A 20,455-nucleotide genomic window follows, 5' to 3' on the forward strand; every position below is an offset into this window, starting at 1 on the left:
AATAACTCAATAGATAAGATAACTAATATTGATAATAATCCAAAACAAATAAGTAATAACGAATTTATTTTCAGTTTCGTTTAAATTTTAAATCGTTTATTAATAAATTTAAAAGTGAAAATCGAAATATATTATAATAACTATAATATTATAGTTAATATTAAGATGCAAGTTTCTTGTTCCGCTCACGGCTGTACAAATCGAAGGCAACGTGAAAGCAATATTCATTTTTTTTCGTAAGTAGTATCTACAAAATATTTTTTTTAACTATATAGTAGCCAGTAGAGTGTTTAACATGTACAATGTACAAAGTAGGTACAGTGTACACTATATAGGTAGTATTTAATAATTGTAATTTGATAAAGAATTTTCTAATTTAACTATATTAATCTAATTATTTATTATTGTATGAAATATGCATATACATTTTAGTTTTATTTTAAAAAATGCCGAGAGAAACCAATTATGGATAAATGCTGCTGTGCGTAAAGGATTTATTCCAACAAAAAATAGTGCAATTTGCAGCGCATATCTTATAGCATCTGATTCAAAATCAATCTAGGAGGTAGTTACCATTTGTTTTTAAATGATACTGCTATTCTATCTGTTTTCTCTAATTCATTACCATCTAAAAATATATCTCAAAATGAAGCAAGGATTGAACAGCATTCACTTATTAGAGAGATAGTTGGTGCTAATAATTTATTATTGAATACTCCATCTAAAGTAACAGCAAAAAGGCCTTTATTTTCTCCAAAAACAAAAAGGAAACAAGAACATGAACCTCTGACACCAAGAAAAATTGAATTAAAAATAATAAATAAAATTGTTGCAACAAGAAGTAAGGCGAAGGGATAAAAAAATAAAAAACTTGAAAAGTTTATTAGAAAATATGCGTTCTAAAGGTTTGATCGAAGAACAATGTGAACAATTATTAATTGATCAATTTGAAGGTACATCAAAAGAAATTTTTTGCAACGAACTCATAAACAAAGGTAAAAGACCAATAAGATGTAGATACTCTAAAGAGCTTATGTCTATGAATAAATCATTCAATATTTATCAGAATATCATGAAAATATATAAATTAGCCTAAATTATTTGTTTGATTTCAAAAAAACTTCAACGGTTATTGTGTTTATTGAGATTTTCTTTAAACATTGAAAATTATTTTATCGTATTTTACATAGTATTTGTGTAGGTAGTATTCAATAAACAGTTGTAATAAATAGTTTCAATACTTTTGTTTTTATTCTGGTCTATTTAACGTTGAAATCAAGTAATTGTCAATGCCTTCTAAGTGAATTAATTTAAATATGTTCTATTTGTTCATATAATGAATAAGTTTTTTTTTAAATTTTTGTAAAATTCTGGTATCTAGTACTGAAGTGTACAATTCATTTTTGCCGCCTACCGTTATCATCTATAATTCTATTTCAGTTTAAAAAATTATTCTTCTATTGTTTATTCCTTATTAACATATAATTTTCTTTTGTTTTAGAAGAAGCTTCAAATGCATGTGATGTTTTCACATTTTAAACATAAGATGTATCCATAATTTCTTCAAGTGACTTGGTTTTGTTGTGTTAAAATTAATATTGAAACAAAATTAGTAAGATGAGCTATGACTAAAGTTAAAAGTAATTTTGTTATATAATCTTTCTTTTGTTGTTTATAATATTTTCATTTCTTTATAAAATACCTATGATATCGTTCAAAACTTCTATTTTTTAATAGTCATAAAGTGTTTAAAAATTTTAAATTTTTTGAAAAATCTGTTGACAGATAACAGATCACGTTATTACTGTTAAGATTAATATAATGCAATTTATTGTTATGTTAAGATTAATATCAAAAAATGGATTCTACTGAAAGCGAATTAAATATCCTATACTTCTGTGAGCTCAATATGATTCGCATTAAACTTTATCTGTGTACCTGTTCTTGTTCACAAAAATCTTTATTTTAAGATCTATAAATTGTGTCGATAAAAAAATAGAGATGTTCATTGATCAGCACAGGAAATAACTTAGTGTCAAAAAAACAAAATTGTTGTTAATTTACATTTTGAGTATTCTTTCATCAAACTACTTTTGTATATTGTTATAATTTTTTTCTTTTTTAGAATTGTTGACTTTATACTTTGGAATGTCTGTTTATACAATTTTGGTGACACTGCTATAACCTAAATTTATGTTTAGTTGGCAATTGGATAATATATGTGAAGTAAACTACACATTATATTAATTTGAAATTAGTTTTATAAGTATTAAGCTATTTTTTTTACAATAAAGTTATTATAACTGTAAAAATTTTGCGTTAGATTACTTAAAGAACTCTCAATATTTATTAGATGATATTGAAACCAAAACTAAAATAATCTAAAATATCTAAAATTACCACATAACTTACAATTATTTTAATACCTCATTACTTCAATCTAATATAATTTTGGTATGAATATAAAGAGAAAATTAATTTTTATTTAATAATTATAATAGAAAGTCTGTCTGAATCAAATAATAAAACTATTTATACAATAATAATTATAACCAATGCATACTCTGACGTCATATTTTAAAAAATAAGCACTAAGTTCATTCTTCTATGTAGTACTCGAAGGGGTACGTTAGATTAAACAACAATGGCTATTAATTGGGCTGTTACTTTTTCGGTGTTAGTCCCAATCATTTGATCTACTGAATCAGAATCATGCATTTTTAATAACAATATTAAATAGGTACATAACGATAACTATACAATTATAGACAGGATTTTCTTTTTAAAGTTCTTCAATTATCAATTATCAATCTTAAGCATTCATAATTTTAATATTATTTTACTTTTTTGAAAGCTCTTAGTTATACAATTTTTGTTTTTTAATTAAATTTTAATTAAAAAAAATAGTATATCAAAATAATTTATTTTTTATTTAAATAGGTTTATCCATTTTTAAACATGATATTAAAATACATTTTTAATAAAAGTATGAAAATATACGACTAATATATAATAATGTAATTTTTTTAAATTAATTTTCAGTTAATCAAGAAATTTTTTGTATACTAACTATTGAGATAAAAAGCAAACTAAAAATTTATCTTAATAATATAAAAATATGGCATGTATATTTTTTTGTAAAAAATAAGAAATAAGGTCTAAGAATAAAAATATAATCATAGGTTCTGAATTCTGTGTGAATTGAGTGATTGATGGCACAATCAGATTTCTAGTCATTGAGCAGTTGAATTAGTCAATGTGAAGTTGATGGCGGACTTAACAGTCTGGGCGGCATTAGGTTCATATGCGGTAATGATATCAGTGATGCTACTTGCAGTGCCAAAGATTAGGGCCATTATACCAATGGCAATCAGCACTGCATTTCGAACAGTCATCCAAATGGTGATGTTGTCCCAGTATGTAGCAAACTCTATAACCACAGGCATAACAATGCCGAGTAGCGAGAAACAGAAGGCACCAATAAGCCCAATGAATGGACCAATTGTTGGTACAGCCACCGCAATCACCACTGTGAAACCACAATTATGCAGACATTATTATTAGTATTACTAAAATAATGAGTATAAAATATTATAAACTTAAAATATAATTAGTGGGAGTAACCCAGATAATATCTAAACCTATTTAAGAGAACATCTGTAAGTTTTATCTATATCTGTATAACAGAAATATTTGTTCAGCAAAAACAATTTTATGTTACAATCTAATATTAGCATTATTAGGATAAATTGTAATAAAAAATTTAATGGTAAGAATATCATTTTATTTTAAGTAAATTAAGAACATTTTAAAATTGTAATAATTTATATTTTTTAAAATTATAACCCACTTAAAAAATATAACATTATATCTAACAAACTGATAAAAATAATATGCTTATTTCTAAATTTGATAATAAAAGATAAATTTACAATAATAATAGCTAACTAAATATAAAACATAAATTGTTTATATTTTACAGACTTCTTGATTAGGCTTTTTAATTTGAATATTGTTTTTCCACCTCTCTCAATAAAATATAAAAGATTTTATGTTTATAAATTATAGCCATTAATATTAAACTCAATGCAAATATGGAATAAATTGTAAAATTTATTTATTAAAAAAAAACTTATTAAATTTTATAAAACTTGACAAATTAAAGATGGTTCTTATAGTTGATATTAACTAGTTAAAAAAAAATGTGACAGCTACAATTAACATTTATGATAGAGTGTTACATACCAGATATGGTCACCAGAATCGTTCTCAATATGTAATTGTGGTAAATTGTGGTATTTTCAAAGTTTTCTTGAATTTTAGTCCAAATGATTTCCAAGCAAACAAAAAACTGTAGGCCATATGTGCAGAACACGGCTAAACTGATGCATATTTTAGCTACTTGAGCAGCACTATAAAGACACAAAAACATTAAAATGTTGAAGTTACTATTGGTTTGTCACATATTATATAAAATAACTAATAGTTAAGTGGTGCAGCACATTGATCTACAAACTGTAGAGTTTTAACAAACTATTGAATCATCAAATATATATGCATATAAAAATTATGTTTTTTTAGTGTATTAGCTATTTGCCTATTTAGGGATAACATTAATATTTTTTCTTACAGAATTTTTTCATCAAATTTGTGCACAAACAATTCAAGAGGGGGGTTTACATTCTGTTTCAATACTCTCATCATTTTGTTTCAAGGATAACTATAAGCTTTTGTATACAAACTTTTGGATTTGTCTACATTTAAAATTTTTTTAAGTTGAAGAGGTATTGGAATGGACATACAAAATTGTCATTAAAAATCTGATTGAATTAAAGTACACAGAAAAAATACAAGATATAGGTATAATTATAGAGCAAGGTGCTTCGTGTTATACTCACAAATCTTCGTTTGGTAGGTTTAATGTTATACTTGATTCTGTTGCTTCACCGTATTTCAAGTATCCGAAGAAACCAAGCAGAATGTACACAACAGTCACGCCACCCATGCCGACGTTTAACACGCCAAAAACTCCTAAAAATTTTTTAGGTGTTTTCATGTTGTTCTCTAACGGCATTACCTACAAAAATAATCCATGATAAATGAACAATAAAAAAAGAGAGAGAATCTCTTAAGGTAGTTAGTATAATGTAAATACGATTTTGTCGATTCAAATATGCAAAAATAAAACTTAAACCTTCAATGCAGTGAATTATGTGCCCTAACTTATTAACTTATGCCAATATATTAGATCAGGGGTTCTCAACCTTTTATTTTTTTCCGTACTCCTAAGTTTAATATTTTGCTAGATTGTACCCTTATTATAATTTTTAAATTTTTTCACATAACTACTTTTAAAATATTTAAATAAAAAATAACAAAAAACCCTATGTTATATTCTATACTCCATATTTATTAGATAAGTTGATAGTTTAGTTTTAATTTGTGACACAAATTTTCATTTTTAATAACAAATTATGAATATTTTCAAATGAATTATTTTAAGTAAACAAATTCAACGTTTTCCGTCATTAGCCAACTTTTTTCACGTACCCCTTAAGATCATGTCGCATACCCTAGGTTGAGAACCGCTGTATTAGATTATTGTAGTAGTATATTTATGATACTATTAGAAAGATGATTTATTTATGACATTATGAAAATATATATTTAATTTCATATTTTTTCAAAGTTTAAATGATCGAAATAAAGAAACCTGCCACCCACTAGATACCTTATTAACAAAATGATTTCATATAAATAATGCTCATAAATAATATAATACCTACGATGATGGGTTTCATTAATTCAAATAATAAAATTAAAAATATGGATCATTAATTTTTTTTTTTTTTAATGTTAAAAAACAAGAAACAGTAGACAAAAACTACTTTAAATTGTAAAGAAAATAAATAGTTATTTTATACAATATAATTGTATAGCATTTTTTGACAATTTTATAACATACCACTCCAATAGCTTCCATGGCGAACACAGTGATGCAAAAGAATGTAGGGAATGTTTCCAAGGATCCCACAGGTGACCTTTTCGAAATGCTGGGTACATCACACAGCGTATAGTAGAATGTGATGCTCAGACCGATAGCCATCAACTGGTTGGCAACCTTAGACACAGGTGCCAAATACTTGAGATTGGGTACGTAACTGAGCAGTATGAGTGGTATGAGAAGTATCGCAATAAAATACCGGAGGTTCAGCTCATAACCCATGTGGTACATGTACAGCTGGTGAAAGTTAGAGGCTATGATCACTGTGTACACGCTGCACGTTCCAAAATATGTGACAAACAGTAGCCAGAGGATAGACTTTCGGGTTAGTGATGAGAACTTTCGAGACCATTCAGGTCCGTTAGCAAACGCTACTTCAGCCACGTCAGCGTAACTCATGGACGAAACTTTTGTTCGCCAGTAGAGCGTGTGAGCGCATTTCACCTTTAAAAATATGAAAGTTTAACATGTATAATATGATTAAAATGTATGAAAGCACTGAAAAAATCTAAGAACAATATTTTAAATCTACTGTATAGAAAAAAAAAAGCTTTTTAAAATCAATAAATATAAACATAGATATATAAGTATATTTTTTAAAAGTGAGTGTGTGTACTCAATAACGCCAAAAATAAATATTTTTAGGTAAAACTTAAGTCTTTTATTAGAGTTTAATATATGTGTTTAATAAACATATGTCATAAATAACGATAAAAAGTATATATTTACTGACAAGTTTTTATTTAACTATGATTTATAGATTTTTAAGTATTTTAAATAAAATAACTAGCAATATATATATTTTTTTTCTAAAAGATTTTTTATAAATTGCAACAGTTATATGTATCCAAACGATATTTTAAATAATCTTGATAAGTGTATAATGTAAGTATATAATATTTAAGACATGTAACTACTAACCAGTAAATATGAGCAATATGTGCACACAAACGACACAAACACTGTTGCGAATATACCAATTATAAGTCCAGAACATTGGAAAGCTAGTGGCATAGCCAGGATGCCGGTTCCTAAAGAAGCTTTGAGCAAATGAGTCAGGGTCTCACCGTTGCTGTAAAAATTGAAATAATTAATACCTATGTGTTAATGTTTAATTTTTTATACAGGTACAGATAAAGACATCTTAAAATAAACACATATTGTATAATTTGTGTATTATATTATTATGTATATAATTTAAAGATTGCAAAAATCAGAATAGTGCTGATGAAAAAAAAAAATGAGAACATTTTCAGTAGTAAAGAGCAGTTTATTTTACTTTATAAAGTATTATCATTTTTTTGCGTAAAAATGATAGTTATCCAATAGTAAAAAAAATATTTGATCACTTTAATACAAATTTGTATTCATTTGTGTCAGTTATGAGTGTGTCAGAATGTTTTATTTCGTACACTATTACTAATACATTTTCAACGGTGATATTGAATTGAGTCCGATAGATAAAATGTCATGACTACCTATATAGCCGATAACTCACAATTAGTTAATACTTACTTAATTATCAAATTATTACGAGTGAAAAATGGAATGTATGTTTAAATATTTACCCATAAGATACTTATTTCTCCTCAAACAATTTTTAATATTTTGTTGTATTTCCAAATATAATAAGATAAGTATGTACTTGAAATTTCCAAATTATTATTTTAAATACCTACATTATAATAAAATTTCCAACAAATTTCAACTCTTTTAGAAATATTTGTAAGTATGACAAATTTTCAATTTTTTTTTTAGTAATTTTCTATAACTGTTGATTAAAAAATATTCTTTAGTTAAAAATTACATTTATTTATTATTATTTTTAATATTTTTAAATTAATTGACTCTTTATTTTTATTATTACAATTAAAGAAAGGGACTCAACTCGAATAACTTAACAACATTGGCCGGACTCAACTTCGATAACCCAAAAATATTTGCGGGACTCAATTCAACGTCAGCCATTTTCAAATATTAGCTAAAACATTGGAAAACTAATATTTCTTAAAAGTAATGTGATGTTCTCAGAATAATAATAATATACTTTTTTCATATATGTGTAACATATTATATACATGTTCATATTTTTAGTTTTAATGTCATTAAAAATAAAGCAATGCCTGACATCATAGTTAACTATATTATAAGTTTTTAATATACATTTAATCATATAATCATATGTTGTTAATTGTTACTTATTAGTTTTTAAGTACCTATACTATACTTTTAATCATAGTAAAATTATCATTTGATGAAATGTATCTTGTACCTAGAAGTTAAATTTATGTATCTAATATTTTATTTTTAGATAATTTTTTTCAAGTATCTTATCTGATCCTGCCTTTATGACATTACCTATATTATAGTTATTTAATTTAATCTAATAGTTACAAATATTGATTAAATCAATAGTACCTATAACTATCAATAATAATAATAATGCTTGTTATTTATTAAATTAAATAAGCTTATTATATTTGTTGACATATGGTATACACTATACAGGTAGGTAAGTACTACACTCACGTGGTTGGGTGTTCTAAGTTTCTCTCAAGGAATGGATCATAGTCAATATTACCATTGAGGTGTGCAACTTCGCCCTTCTCAAACATTTTGTTAGGTTTTTGTCTGAAAGAAATAAGTATAACAAGTGAAAATAAAAATAAAAAATTAGAAAATATGACTTACAATTCTTTGGTAGGATAGCAAAATCATATTTTGTGGTAAAATATGTTTCAATAAATGATGAATAAAAATATGAATACCTTATTATCTCTTATAAGAGCTAACCAAGATGACATGTACTGAATTTGACAAGCATTTATTTTTTTTTTGTTAAGTTAAAAATTTAAAACATTAAATCATAAATTTAAAAACATTTTAATTTTTGAAATTAATAAAATTCAAAAATCAAAATTTTAAATTTATTTTTACTTTTAAACAGTTAAAATCAAAACGCCTCACATAAATCATCTTTGGTTAATATATTTTGTCTTTGTCACATCTAATTATTTACCAACTATTGAATTATGTTATTTGCAGCTATATATATAAATATATATAAGTTAACATCTACCAATTTAGCTATGTATACACATTACACACACAATTTGAAAAAAATAAACTTGTAAATAAAAAAAAATCATTTATAACACTCACATATTTTGCGATAATTCATTTTTCTTGGAATTTTCATCTGAAAGGAACGACTGGAGTTCTAGTTCAACACTTTGTGAAGTCTAAAAAAAACAAGTAACGACCACGACACTTATTTATTTTTCAAGAAGGTATAAATTAATAACATTTTTGTTCCAGATATTTTAAATTTCAAATGCCTAGTTTAAATTTAATCCAAATACCTTAACATTTTTTTGGACATAGAAAATTATAATTCAAGTAATACTAGTGAAATGTTTTAAAAATTTGTGATGAAAATGTTTTGAATTATAATAAAATAAAAAATAAATTATTATTATACATTTAAATATTCAGTGTTGTCAATATTTTAACTTCAATCAATCAAAAAAATTATCATGGATAAGGAATAAGCTTTATTACTGAAAATTAAAAAAAAAAATTACTTAAATCCATGATAATTTTTTTGATTGATTGAAGTTAAAATGTTAAGATTCCTTATCTTAAGTTAAAATTTTTAAACTTTAGGTGTTAAATTTTGTAAACAATTTGAACGATTATAAAGAAATTTTGATATTTTTTAATTGGATTATAAATAACTTATGAAAGCCTTATATAAAATGTTCAAACTTTTTTAACTAAATATACCATATATAAAATAAAAATACTTGATAATTTCAAAAATTACTAATAGCACAAAAAGGTAAAATATTTCAAAGTTTTGGTAAATATTAATTTTAAAAGTCCATAGAAATGTTAAGTTTCATCAGCTATTCAATTTTTAATAATAACAAAAACAAAGTAAATTTAATCAAAAACTGGTATAGTTTAAAAATTATATTTCACATAATTTTTTATTTTTGTATTTTCTAATTACTTTTAAAAGTATCAATTAGATCTAATTTGCTACTAGTAATCACACCCATAGTTGAAAATTAAATTATTTTTACTGTTCCAAAAAGTATGTTTATGAATGGACAAAAAAGAATTAAATTAAACTAAAATAATAATTTTTAAGATAATTAAACTTGTTAATATGTGTGTTTTTTTTTTTAAACACAAATATTTGAAACTATTTTTATTCAATTTTATTTAATTCCCCATTCCTTCTAAGGAAAACAATTTTTTATAATTTCCTATTTCTATGCTATAAATGTGTTATACTCTTATAAATTATACATACTGTGTGATTTTATGCTTAGGTATTGTAAGCAAGATAGATTAATGATTTAGCTCAATTTGTAACAATCAGAACATTAAAATAGATTCAATAAAAATTGGAGAAAAGTTTGGAAAACATAAAATATAAGAAGATATGATATCTTAATATAATTTATACAAAATAACTTTATAATGTGATTGAATATTGTACAAAATAACAGATTTATCAATACAAATAATTAGTAAAGTATTCCCTTAACTTTAAACTATCCTAAAATTAAACATAATATCACTAAATAACTAGAATAATAAAATATGTATAATTATTTAGTAGAATTAAAACTGATTTACTTCCAAATGTTTTTCTACTATCTACACAAAAATAACCAAAATAAACATAAAAATCTTAACATCTATAAACATAATAAATTACTAAAAAAATAAATAAATAACTAACCATAATTGCGATTTAACCAATTTGCTTTTTTTCACGTTTAAATGAGTCTTTGACTGTAATTAAATGAAGTAGACAATAATCAATACTTTACAACTTCTGTAGTAATAATTGTGTACTATGCAGTGTCTCTGAGGTGATTTTCAAGACACAGCCTGTAAAACAAAACGTATGAATGACATGAGACATGAGACAAACCGGTAAATTGCATGAGACTGAACAATGAGTACACTACACAATGAATGTCATCGCTATTATACCAATTACGAATATATTATAAAACAGCATTTGACACGATTTGTATGCACAATAACTTGATTTCATATTGTTGTTTTATTATATGTATTATGTACATAATATCTTTTTTAGTTAAAACAATATAATTAAAATAACACATAATATTATCTAATAAATAATATTTATTTTAAGGGCAAGATGAATAATAAAAAAATTGTGTTTTTGCACCAAATATATTTAATATTAGGTGTGCCTGATGACATGAAAAATCATAATTGTAAAATAGAAGCAAAATGACATTTTATAATCAATGTGACATGTTAAAAAACCACTGTATTCATTCAAGAAATGAAAAAAATTAAAATTATTTAAATACTGCAATATGTGTGTTTAATCCTCACATTAGGGTATATATGTACAATCATATATGGTATTGTAAAATGTTTAAATAATCGATTTGTAAAAAATGGATCACAAGCATGCAATAACTGATATTACAATGTATTATAATTTATACTGTGTATTGTTAAACTTAAGGAGATATCTCTTACATAGATGGTTTTATGTTAATGGGTACTCTCAAATGGCATTTTCATTGCCACTTTTACATGTGTATGAGATAAATAATAACTAAGTACCAAAATGTAATTACTAATTAGTATATACCACACATGGTGAATAAGTTAAGAATATAATTTAAAATTTCTTTTAAACAATACAGACAATACCTCAAAATTTTAAATTCCATGTAGATAATATAAAGGTGAGAACAGATATTTTGATTTTATAGATAAGGACATTTGTAGATTTCCTACATAGTTACTATGAAGAAATATGAACGCACTCAATCCAAATGGACGAATATTCAAATGCATCAAAAACCATAATGGATATTAACGGTCCGCATCTAGAGGTAAAAAGTACAAATTATAGATACTTACATTTACTTCAAACAAATATCAGACATGTGCAATTAATTATTCGATGAGCATTTGAATGCAATTATGCTATTGTACTAGATACTAGGTAGCAACAGCAAACAAAGGACATTCACAATAAAGTAACGAACAAATAATTTATTTGAAATAGAGTGATAAATAATTTAACAAAATCCATAAACAATAAACATACAATTTGTATCGAGCTATTTGAATTTTTAGCAGTTGCACCTTTTTTTCATCTCAATCCTTATCACACTCTGGAAAAACAACTGTAACTATACTACAGTGGCACCAACGAATAAATAATATCGGTTAATACATAATTGAGAATAGTAACTATTATCATTTTTTTTATTAGCATTAATTTTAAAATATAAATTAAGTATTAACTATATTATGGCAGAAAATTATTTAGAAAAAGGTGAGTATTGAGTAAAACATTAAATAATGGAGTTAAGGACGAATTCAGGGTAGGGGAACGTACCCCCCGGTCAATTTTATTTATGTAATTATGAGTATCATATAAATGAAAAATTCAGTTAATTAGAATAGTACTACCATTAAAATCATTATTTGTATTCAAACTGACAAAACAGGAGTTACAGCTTTAATGTTTTATCGATACTTATTTATAACTACATTCTTTTCCACAGAAAGTAGCCGTTTAGCGTATGTAGAATGAGCAGTGAAGGTTCGTTGAGCCAACATAACCCTTTCATATAACATTCGACGATATCACAAACGAGTTATAGTTATACGTCGTGCTCGAATGACATACTATTTTTGTGCAATGTTATACCTCATTCATCTTATTTTTGTGTTAGTGTAACACGATTCAGACATATATATGTATATAATACACATAAATAAACACAATTAATAGTAAAATTCAACAACAAAATAATAATAAACAGTCTTAAATTATAACGAATAAAATAATTTTTACATATTACTTTCGTTTAGCCTCGTGTTGTCAATAAAAAAAAAAGTAAATAAAATAATTTAGTTTTTTCTGTTTTTAATTTAATAATAAATCAACATTAATTATTAATGATTGGATCCAAGAAACTATTAAAAATTTTCTGCGAAATCAGCGTCTGAATCAGTTTTACCTGTAATGATCATAAGTCATAAACATGGACCAATTGCGCCTAAAACAAAATTTTTATTTGGGGTCAGTGTACCAGTTGCGCTTGTATTTAAATTTTTCTATCTTCAAATATGAAAATATTATTGTTCAATCTAATTTCATCAACATCAAAATAAACAATCTACATACAAAAATGCTTATAAATTAAAAACTTATTTATTGTTAAATTGATTACTGGATTAAGTGACTGATTATAATATATTTTATAACAGTATCGGAAATTTTGTAAAATATTATTATGCACATTTGATCGTACAACTATGAATTTGAGTGATAGACGAAAATAATTTTTCATTATCGTTGGATATTTTATCAGTCTAATTGTTTCATTGCATAATATATATATACTGTTCTATATAAGATAACACATTGATGATATAGCCGTTACTTATATCTTTTTGTTTAGTATTAGTTTGAGTTGCTTGATATTACAATATAGATTGTTTTAAGCTAGCTCTTAATGAAAAAGGTACTTCTTGATGATTTTAAGTTTTGAAAATGTACTAAATCAAAAAATGGAATTAAGTGGAGGCGTACAGTTAAATCGTGTCTTTAAAATTTATTAGGTATCTGATGAAAGTAAAACGGTGATTTTAAAATTTAACTATAATCGATGTGTATATTAATTTATTATATTATTATAACTAACTAATAAGTTTTCTTTAAGTATTTTAAAATGTTTTGAGCGCAATTGGTCTATCGATCCTAAAATGTATACAGCGCAATTGGTAAATTCCCTAAGTCATAACTCAGCAGTTGACCTCATATTTTGTATGACATCATAAACAACAAAATCAATATTCTAAAATTTCTTTTCTTCGTTTACAGTATGCTTCACAAATATTTTCCATATCTTGAGGGTGACTCGTTCAATACTGTCAATTAAAAGTTTATGAACATCGGCTAGCTTGAAAGTAGTATTGTTTATTTTGATATAATTTTTGATAGATGACCATGTGAGCTCAATAGGATTAAGTAGGTACGTAATGGTATAGTGATAAACAAAGTAGGTACTCCCATATCATAATTTTTTTTGTGTATTAATTTATGACGAACTTATTGAATCGTAGTTTGATCCGTTTCACAATTTCAATAGACGTGGAACAATCAAAGATTTTTTTGTATACCTACCTACCTTATCTTTTTCGTCCAATCATTTTTCAATGTCGTATTTTTCTAAAAAAATATAAATTCATATTTTTATTTATGATATTTCGTTATACCATATTTATATATTCATCAAAGTTTAAGCTATATGACGTTCCAGAAACGACGTTGGGTCAATTCAAGTTGAGTTTTAGAATGCATCTCAGGTTAATGAAAAAATATGATTTAATTATAAATTAGTAACAAGTATTATATTATTTATAATACATACCTACTTATATCTTACATGTTGCAATTGCTATCTGTTTATGAAATGTAAAACATAAATAAGAATAGTACAATAATATTATCATTATTTAATAACAAATATGTTTCAAGTTTATTATATTTTTATATCAAGTTATCAAACTCATTATTAATTTAGCTACCTACCCCTTGTTTTCAATATGTAGTAGTTACTACACCTAGTAATAGGTTTAGACGCCGCCACTTAACTCGTATCAAGTAAAATAAAAAACATAATATTTTTATTATTTATGTACTTAGATATTATATTGAAAACATTTTGTTTCCTATATCCTTTACTGAATAAAAATTGTTATTTATAATTAGTGCATAATATCATTCCTTAATTTTAAATACATAAAAGTTAATTTATAGTTAGATACCTATTACTTATATGTGTTAATCACAAGAAAATTTGAATATTAGTTTATATTTATTATTTACTAAAGAGTAATATAGTTTTTTATTAATTATAAAACTTTATCTGAATCATAAGATCAAAATTATTAGGGTGAAATAATAAATATACAAATTAAGGAATGAATTTATTTATACCTACTAATTATAAATAACATTTTTTTTCTTTAATGTAAATAATATATGTGATTTTGCATAAGTGTTCAAAGTTTGAACTTTAAACCGTTACATGGTGTATTTTTTTACTCAAGTTTTAATATTTGATGTTAATATCCAAAATTAAGGTCAAGTTAAGTACTAATATTTTACTACATCCCTCTACCAAAATTAAATAAATATGATATTGGTTGAATGGTAATCAGCATTCAGTATAGGACATAGAAAAACAGGTTTTCGAAATAATATCTGTAAATTGTTTAGTCACATCCACGAAGCTGTATTATAACAGATGTAGTAATGGTTATGTTATAAAGAACGTTTTCAATGACCACATGTGTAGCTAACTGGTGTGTCCTTGGTATATGTGCTAGTGTCTCGGGCTGGTGCTGCGTAGGAATGTGCAGCTGCTATGGCAGCGTGTAATGTTACAAAAAAAAAAAATAAAATAAAAACTGGTCGGTCTTTGAGCCGACGCCCGACAATACATATAATATATATTTACAACATTCCAAAACTAACATGGTATTCATATATAAATACTACAATACGCATATAACGAAATATAAATGCGTTTTTGATATCGTTATAAACTCGTAATTTTGATGAAACTCGATTACGGGCTGTAGTAATGCAGTGACATAACAAAAAATATTATTTTGTATCTTAATATTCACACGATTGCCGACAACATTTAGTGAAACGTTGCCAAGCTGTTCCAATTTGTCTATAAAACTTATATCAGTATTATTTATAAAATAGAGATAAGCATAACATGGAAAATGACAAAATAAATGTTTTTTATAATTATATAAGTATTTTTTTAAACAAAATTGTGTTAAATTATTCTAATTTTTGATTTTCCGTTAATATTTTTGTTATAATTCTGTACAGTTTTCATACAAATAACAAAAATAATTTAATATTATGAATTAGATTAGTAATTCATTTTTATAATTTTTTAACAAATTTTTATTAATTTATTTCTAATGAAATAAATGAAAATAAAAAAATAAAATATACGTTATTTTAAAAATTACAAAATTGAATATTTTATTTTACGTAAAATTTGAATTTTGCTAATAAAAGTATTTAACTTGAATGATTTTACAAATACTTTAAGTTTTTAAACCAGTACAACCACACAGTTTTTGGAAGTCCATTATTGTTATTCTGTTAACGTCTACAATCGTATTTTTTTTTAAAGTTGTTTCGATAAGAACCGTATACTGTGTATCCTTGGTAATAATTACAATATATACATAACAAAAACAACTTTTTACATTTTTTCCTTTATAGTTAAAAAAGCTTTTTATTGTAGGACAAATAAAAAGTGAAATATTTACTAAAAGGTCGTTTTCATTTCATCTAATCTCGATTAAACTTTGAAACGTTCATGTTTTCAAGGTCGACTTTTCACGCACTTTTTATGACGACATTGTGAGTGTGTACAAGGAAGTGAACTAAAATTTAGCTTGATGGAAATATGTCTAAACTGAAAATTTAATTCTACTTCATGTCTCCAACTAAATAAAGTGTAGTTTTGTTGTGTCTAATGTCTAACATCAGAATAATTTATTTTAATCTGTTGTTTATAATATTAGAGTAACATGACTTAGTTTCAAATTTTAATATAAGAATATTGTTAAAGGCTAACGTATATGCTTTTTTTAAATATTTTAATTTTAAAACAAGTGATGATTATTTTTAAGTTGTTAAATTTCTGTATACATATTAAAAGATAAATTATATAAACGGTATAAAATAATGAATATTAATAACTGTTAAAGGCGTACAAATCATTACCGGTATATAAATTAAAAATGTAAACATTATATATGTTACGGTAACAGTACAAGTATCGGTTAAACATAGGATTTACGAACAATACGAACTACGAATAAATTACTGATTTCACGAATTTTTGCTGTCAGTAAAATCTAGAATATATAAAACAGTTTGATTTTTATAACTCTGATTTCTATAAACAAGATTTGGTAAATCTTAGAATAAATAATTAGTGATAATTAGTTTAACTCCGAAATATGTGATATTTTCCCTTGCTTTATATTCTATATTATAATTAAAACATTATTGGTTGACTTAAAAAAAAAGTTAAAAATATAAATTTAAGTATAGGTACTTTATTTAAGCTACTGATAGTTTATTAGGTTTACAAATCTATATTATTATTGTATATTATAACTTACATATATAATATTATAATATAATGATTATTATTTACAACTTAACAAGTTAATACTGAAAAAATTAAAATTATTGTGTGCAGCAAATGAAATTTTACTGTAATTGATTTTAGAACATTATTTTTCCAGCTTTACATTTTAACATGAATCACAATCAAAAAAGCTTGTACAAATAATGAAAATTGTAACAATAAAAGTTTACTTAATATATTAGGTATGCAATAATAATTATAAATTTTGTAATAGTATAAATGTATGTACCTAATATAAGTATTAGTATAATACTTATGACTTATAATGAAATAGGTATCTAATATATATCGATTATTTTTAAAAGTAATGTAAATCTATAACTTTGACTCCCCCCACAAATACTAAATAAATCTAATTTTATATTAGAAACTATTCCAAAGTTAAAGATCAAAGTGTTTTTATTGCTTTTTACTTTTGAGGAAATGAGAAATACAAAAAAAAAAAAAATAAAAAAATAAATCATTGTAAAATCAATACAGTCAACGTTCCACTAAAAATTTAAAAACAAAACACAACTGGTAAACAATTTATTGTAAAATACAAGGTGAAAAATCTGCACTATATTTATGTAATTTTATATTGCTATACTTATAAAAGAATCACTAATAAACAATTACAGCAATCAATCGTTAACTACGAATAACAATGACTATACGTCATATAAAGTTGTACCTACGTCAAATTATAAAATTATACATAAAATGACAACAAAATTAATTATTTCTGAAAGCAACAATTCCTTGAATTTACTCGTATGCGAACACAAATAAAATTATTTTCATTCATTAATAGTATTATGTTCTATACATACTGCATACACTAAATATAAAATATTCAATTCTTTGTAGTCTTCAAATAGGTCAACACAGTTCATTTAGTTAAAATAAGTTAATAAGCATTGCTTGTAATCTTTATAAGTTATTTAATCAATATTCTACAGTCTCAAATAGCTCACAGACATTATAATTCCACACAGTTTCATTATAGCCATACTTTGTCTCAGTAAAAACTCTTATACAATTCTATACAGCTTTATATACACAGTAATATTTAGTCGTATTATTGCCATTCAATGTTTAATTTTAATTTGATTTTTACTACTTCAAAGGCTAATGAAAGTCTCAAAAACAAAAAATAAATCATACGTCATTGTAAAATAAATAGGTACATTTTTCAAGGATGGGTCGGATCAATAATCATACATCTATCTGAAAATAAACATAAGTAAACTTTCACTTTCTCACTTATAATCAGAAAGAGTAATAAGAAATATTAGTATAAAAAAAAAAAAAATACAACAGTGTACATTATGATTTTTATATTTTTTTTCAGAAAAATTGTAATGTAAATTAAAGTTAAAAATATTATACTTAAAAGTATAGTAAGATTATTTATATGCATTTTGATTATTTTGTTAGATTAATTCCTAATCATACTACATATTAATTAATTATAATAGAATTAAACAATTTAATATAATAAAATTTTTAACAATAGTATAACATAGTCAAAAAAATAAAGTGATAAGTTTGTTAAATTTATTTTAAATATTGTAAATATAACATTTTTATTTTAGTAAATTTTTAATAAGATAAATTTGATTATTTTTCTTGTTAATTATTTTATGAATTACTTTTAGGTATTTTTTAGTTTTTACTTTTTGTCATTATTGTATCTAATTGTATCAATTAGGTACGTTTATGTGTAACTGATAAAAAAATGTTAAAATAATCAACTATTAAGTAGAATTTAGAAAAACAATACCACACAATTTGTTAGTTATAAATTTATAATTAATTGTTGAATATGTAAATATTATAAGCAAAAATTCAATATTTCTCCCGGAATTTATGAGAAAAAAGTTCAAGTATATAAAGATGAAGGAACCTAAACAATGTTAGTGAATCTTTTTATTAAAAATTTACAAGTATTTTTGGTTCTACTCAACCAAACACTCATGTAATTTTTGAAGTAAGTATTCAAAAATATGAATATTGATACTAAAATTAATAAGTTTTTTTTTAGAAAAGTCAGCACACCTAGGAAGTTTCTAAGAGAAATTTTATTGTAATATTATTTATAGAAATTAAAACAATTAAAAAATATAAATATCAATATCCTAATACACACTTAATTAAATAACATTGAAATAACAAAATTTTAAATTATGTAAATAAAAAATTCTGAAGAAATAAAAAATTAGCATTGAAGAGGACATTTTACATTAGTTTTTTTATTTTTTAACAAAGGATTTTTATAAATATGAAATTAAAATAATATAATATTGTGATTTATCTGTATTTTTATTGTATGTACCTATTTTACCTATAATTCTGTACATATTCATGTTGCACATGAGAGTGACATGATTAATAATTCTAAATACTATGCAGTATTATTATATTATTCATATTTTAAAAAATATACTTTCAATTGTTAATTTTATTTGACAATGCTTGTTACAATATAACTTACGAAAACTGTAGATGAAAAGGTAACGAATTATAATTTTGCAATTTACTCTAAAAGTTTGCTTGACTAAGTACTCAAAATGTGTGCGCAATAAAATATACAATATACACTTTATTACACCAATACCTTTAATAATTCAAAATATTTTGCATACATTTGTATTTATATACACTACCTATAATTTATAAATAATATTTTATATTACCAATTTTTTAAATAAATTAGAAAAAATTGACTTAACGTCAAATTAAAAAAGTTATCTCACATAGGTAACTTATAAGTTACTGAGCATCATGAAAAACACTTAACTCATAAGGTTAGTAATTAATTATTTTTAAATAAAAAATACCTAACATAGTAACATGTTAGTAACATATAGTTCATAGTAACATTACAAAACGTTAATACAATAGCCATTATCCGTCCAAAAAGAAAAATAATGATTACTAATATTAACAAGTTAATAGTACCAGCATCTGATGATAATGAAATTAAATATTATGTAAATAACGAAGAATTTTTATATTACACGGATGTCCATTTATCGGTTGAACACGGGGTAATCACGAAATACAAAAATATCACTAGGTATTATTAGTTGAGTACCTATAAAGGGATTTTTGTTATTATTAGTTTAATATATGATACTACCTACGATGGGCATTTTATGTAACGTCTAATTTGTATACTTTG

The 20,455-nt window shown here is 24.0% G+C and overlaps 2 protein-coding genes across 2 annotated transcripts; one reads left to right on the forward strand and one right to left on the reverse strand.

Moving 5' to 3' along the window:
• The first annotated feature begins 165 nt into the window (after positions 1-165).
• On the forward strand, positions 166-562 carry LOC112600245 (THAP domain-containing protein 1-like). Its single transcript, XM_025347431.1, has 2 exons — positions 166-236; positions 433-562. The coding sequence occupies exons 1-2, from the start codon at positions 166-168 to the stop codon at positions 560-562; spliced, it is 201 nt and encodes a 66-aa protein (XP_025203216.1).
• A 2,561-nt stretch (positions 563-3,123) lies between these two features.
• LOC112600263 (proton-coupled amino acid transporter-like protein pathetic) lies at positions 3,124-12,122 on the reverse strand. The gene is made up of 9 exons (XM_025347447.1): positions 11,936-12,122; positions 10,761-10,912; positions 9,167-9,246; positions 8,534-8,635; positions 6,926-7,076; positions 5,966-6,448; positions 4,899-5,077; positions 4,246-4,412; positions 3,124-3,529 (listed from the first exon to the last, which is right to left on the reverse strand). Exons 2-9 carry the CDS (start codon positions 10,761-10,763, stop codon positions 3,234-3,236), a joined length of 1,461 nt encoding a protein of 486 aa, XP_025203232.1. The 5' UTR covers positions 10,764-10,912; positions 11,936-12,122; the 3' UTR covers positions 3,124-3,233.
• Between the last annotated feature and the right edge of the window lie 8,333 nt (positions 12,123-20,455).

The sequence above is a fragment of the Melanaphis sacchari genome, unplaced genomic scaffold, assembly GCF_002803265.2.
Source record: "Melanaphis sacchari strain LSU unplaced genomic scaffold, SCAv2.0 Contig62_pilon_pilon, whole genome shotgun sequence".
Classification (NCBI taxonomy): domain Eukaryota; kingdom Metazoa; phylum Arthropoda; class Insecta; order Hemiptera; family Aphididae; genus Melanaphis; species Melanaphis sacchari.

Bases quoted from the DNA above. Each gene is read 5' to 3' on its own strand.
- LOC112600245 (XM_025347431.1), top strand. From the start codon at position 166: ATGCAAGTTTCTTGTTCCGCTCACGGCTGTACAAATCGAAGGCAACGT. The intron at 237-432 runs GTAAGTAGTATC...TATACATTTTAG, and splicing joins AGCAATATTCATTTTTTTTC to TTTTATTTTAAAAAATGCCG.
- LOC112600263 (XM_025347447.1), bottom strand. The intron at 6,449-6,925 runs GTTAGTAGTTAC...ATATTTTTAAAG, and splicing joins CATATTGCTCATATTTACTG to GTGAAATGCGCTCACACGCT. The intron at 4,413-4,898 runs GTGAGTATAACA...GTGTCTTTATAG, and splicing joins AACCTACCAAACGAAGATTT to TGCTGCTCAAGTAGCTAAAA.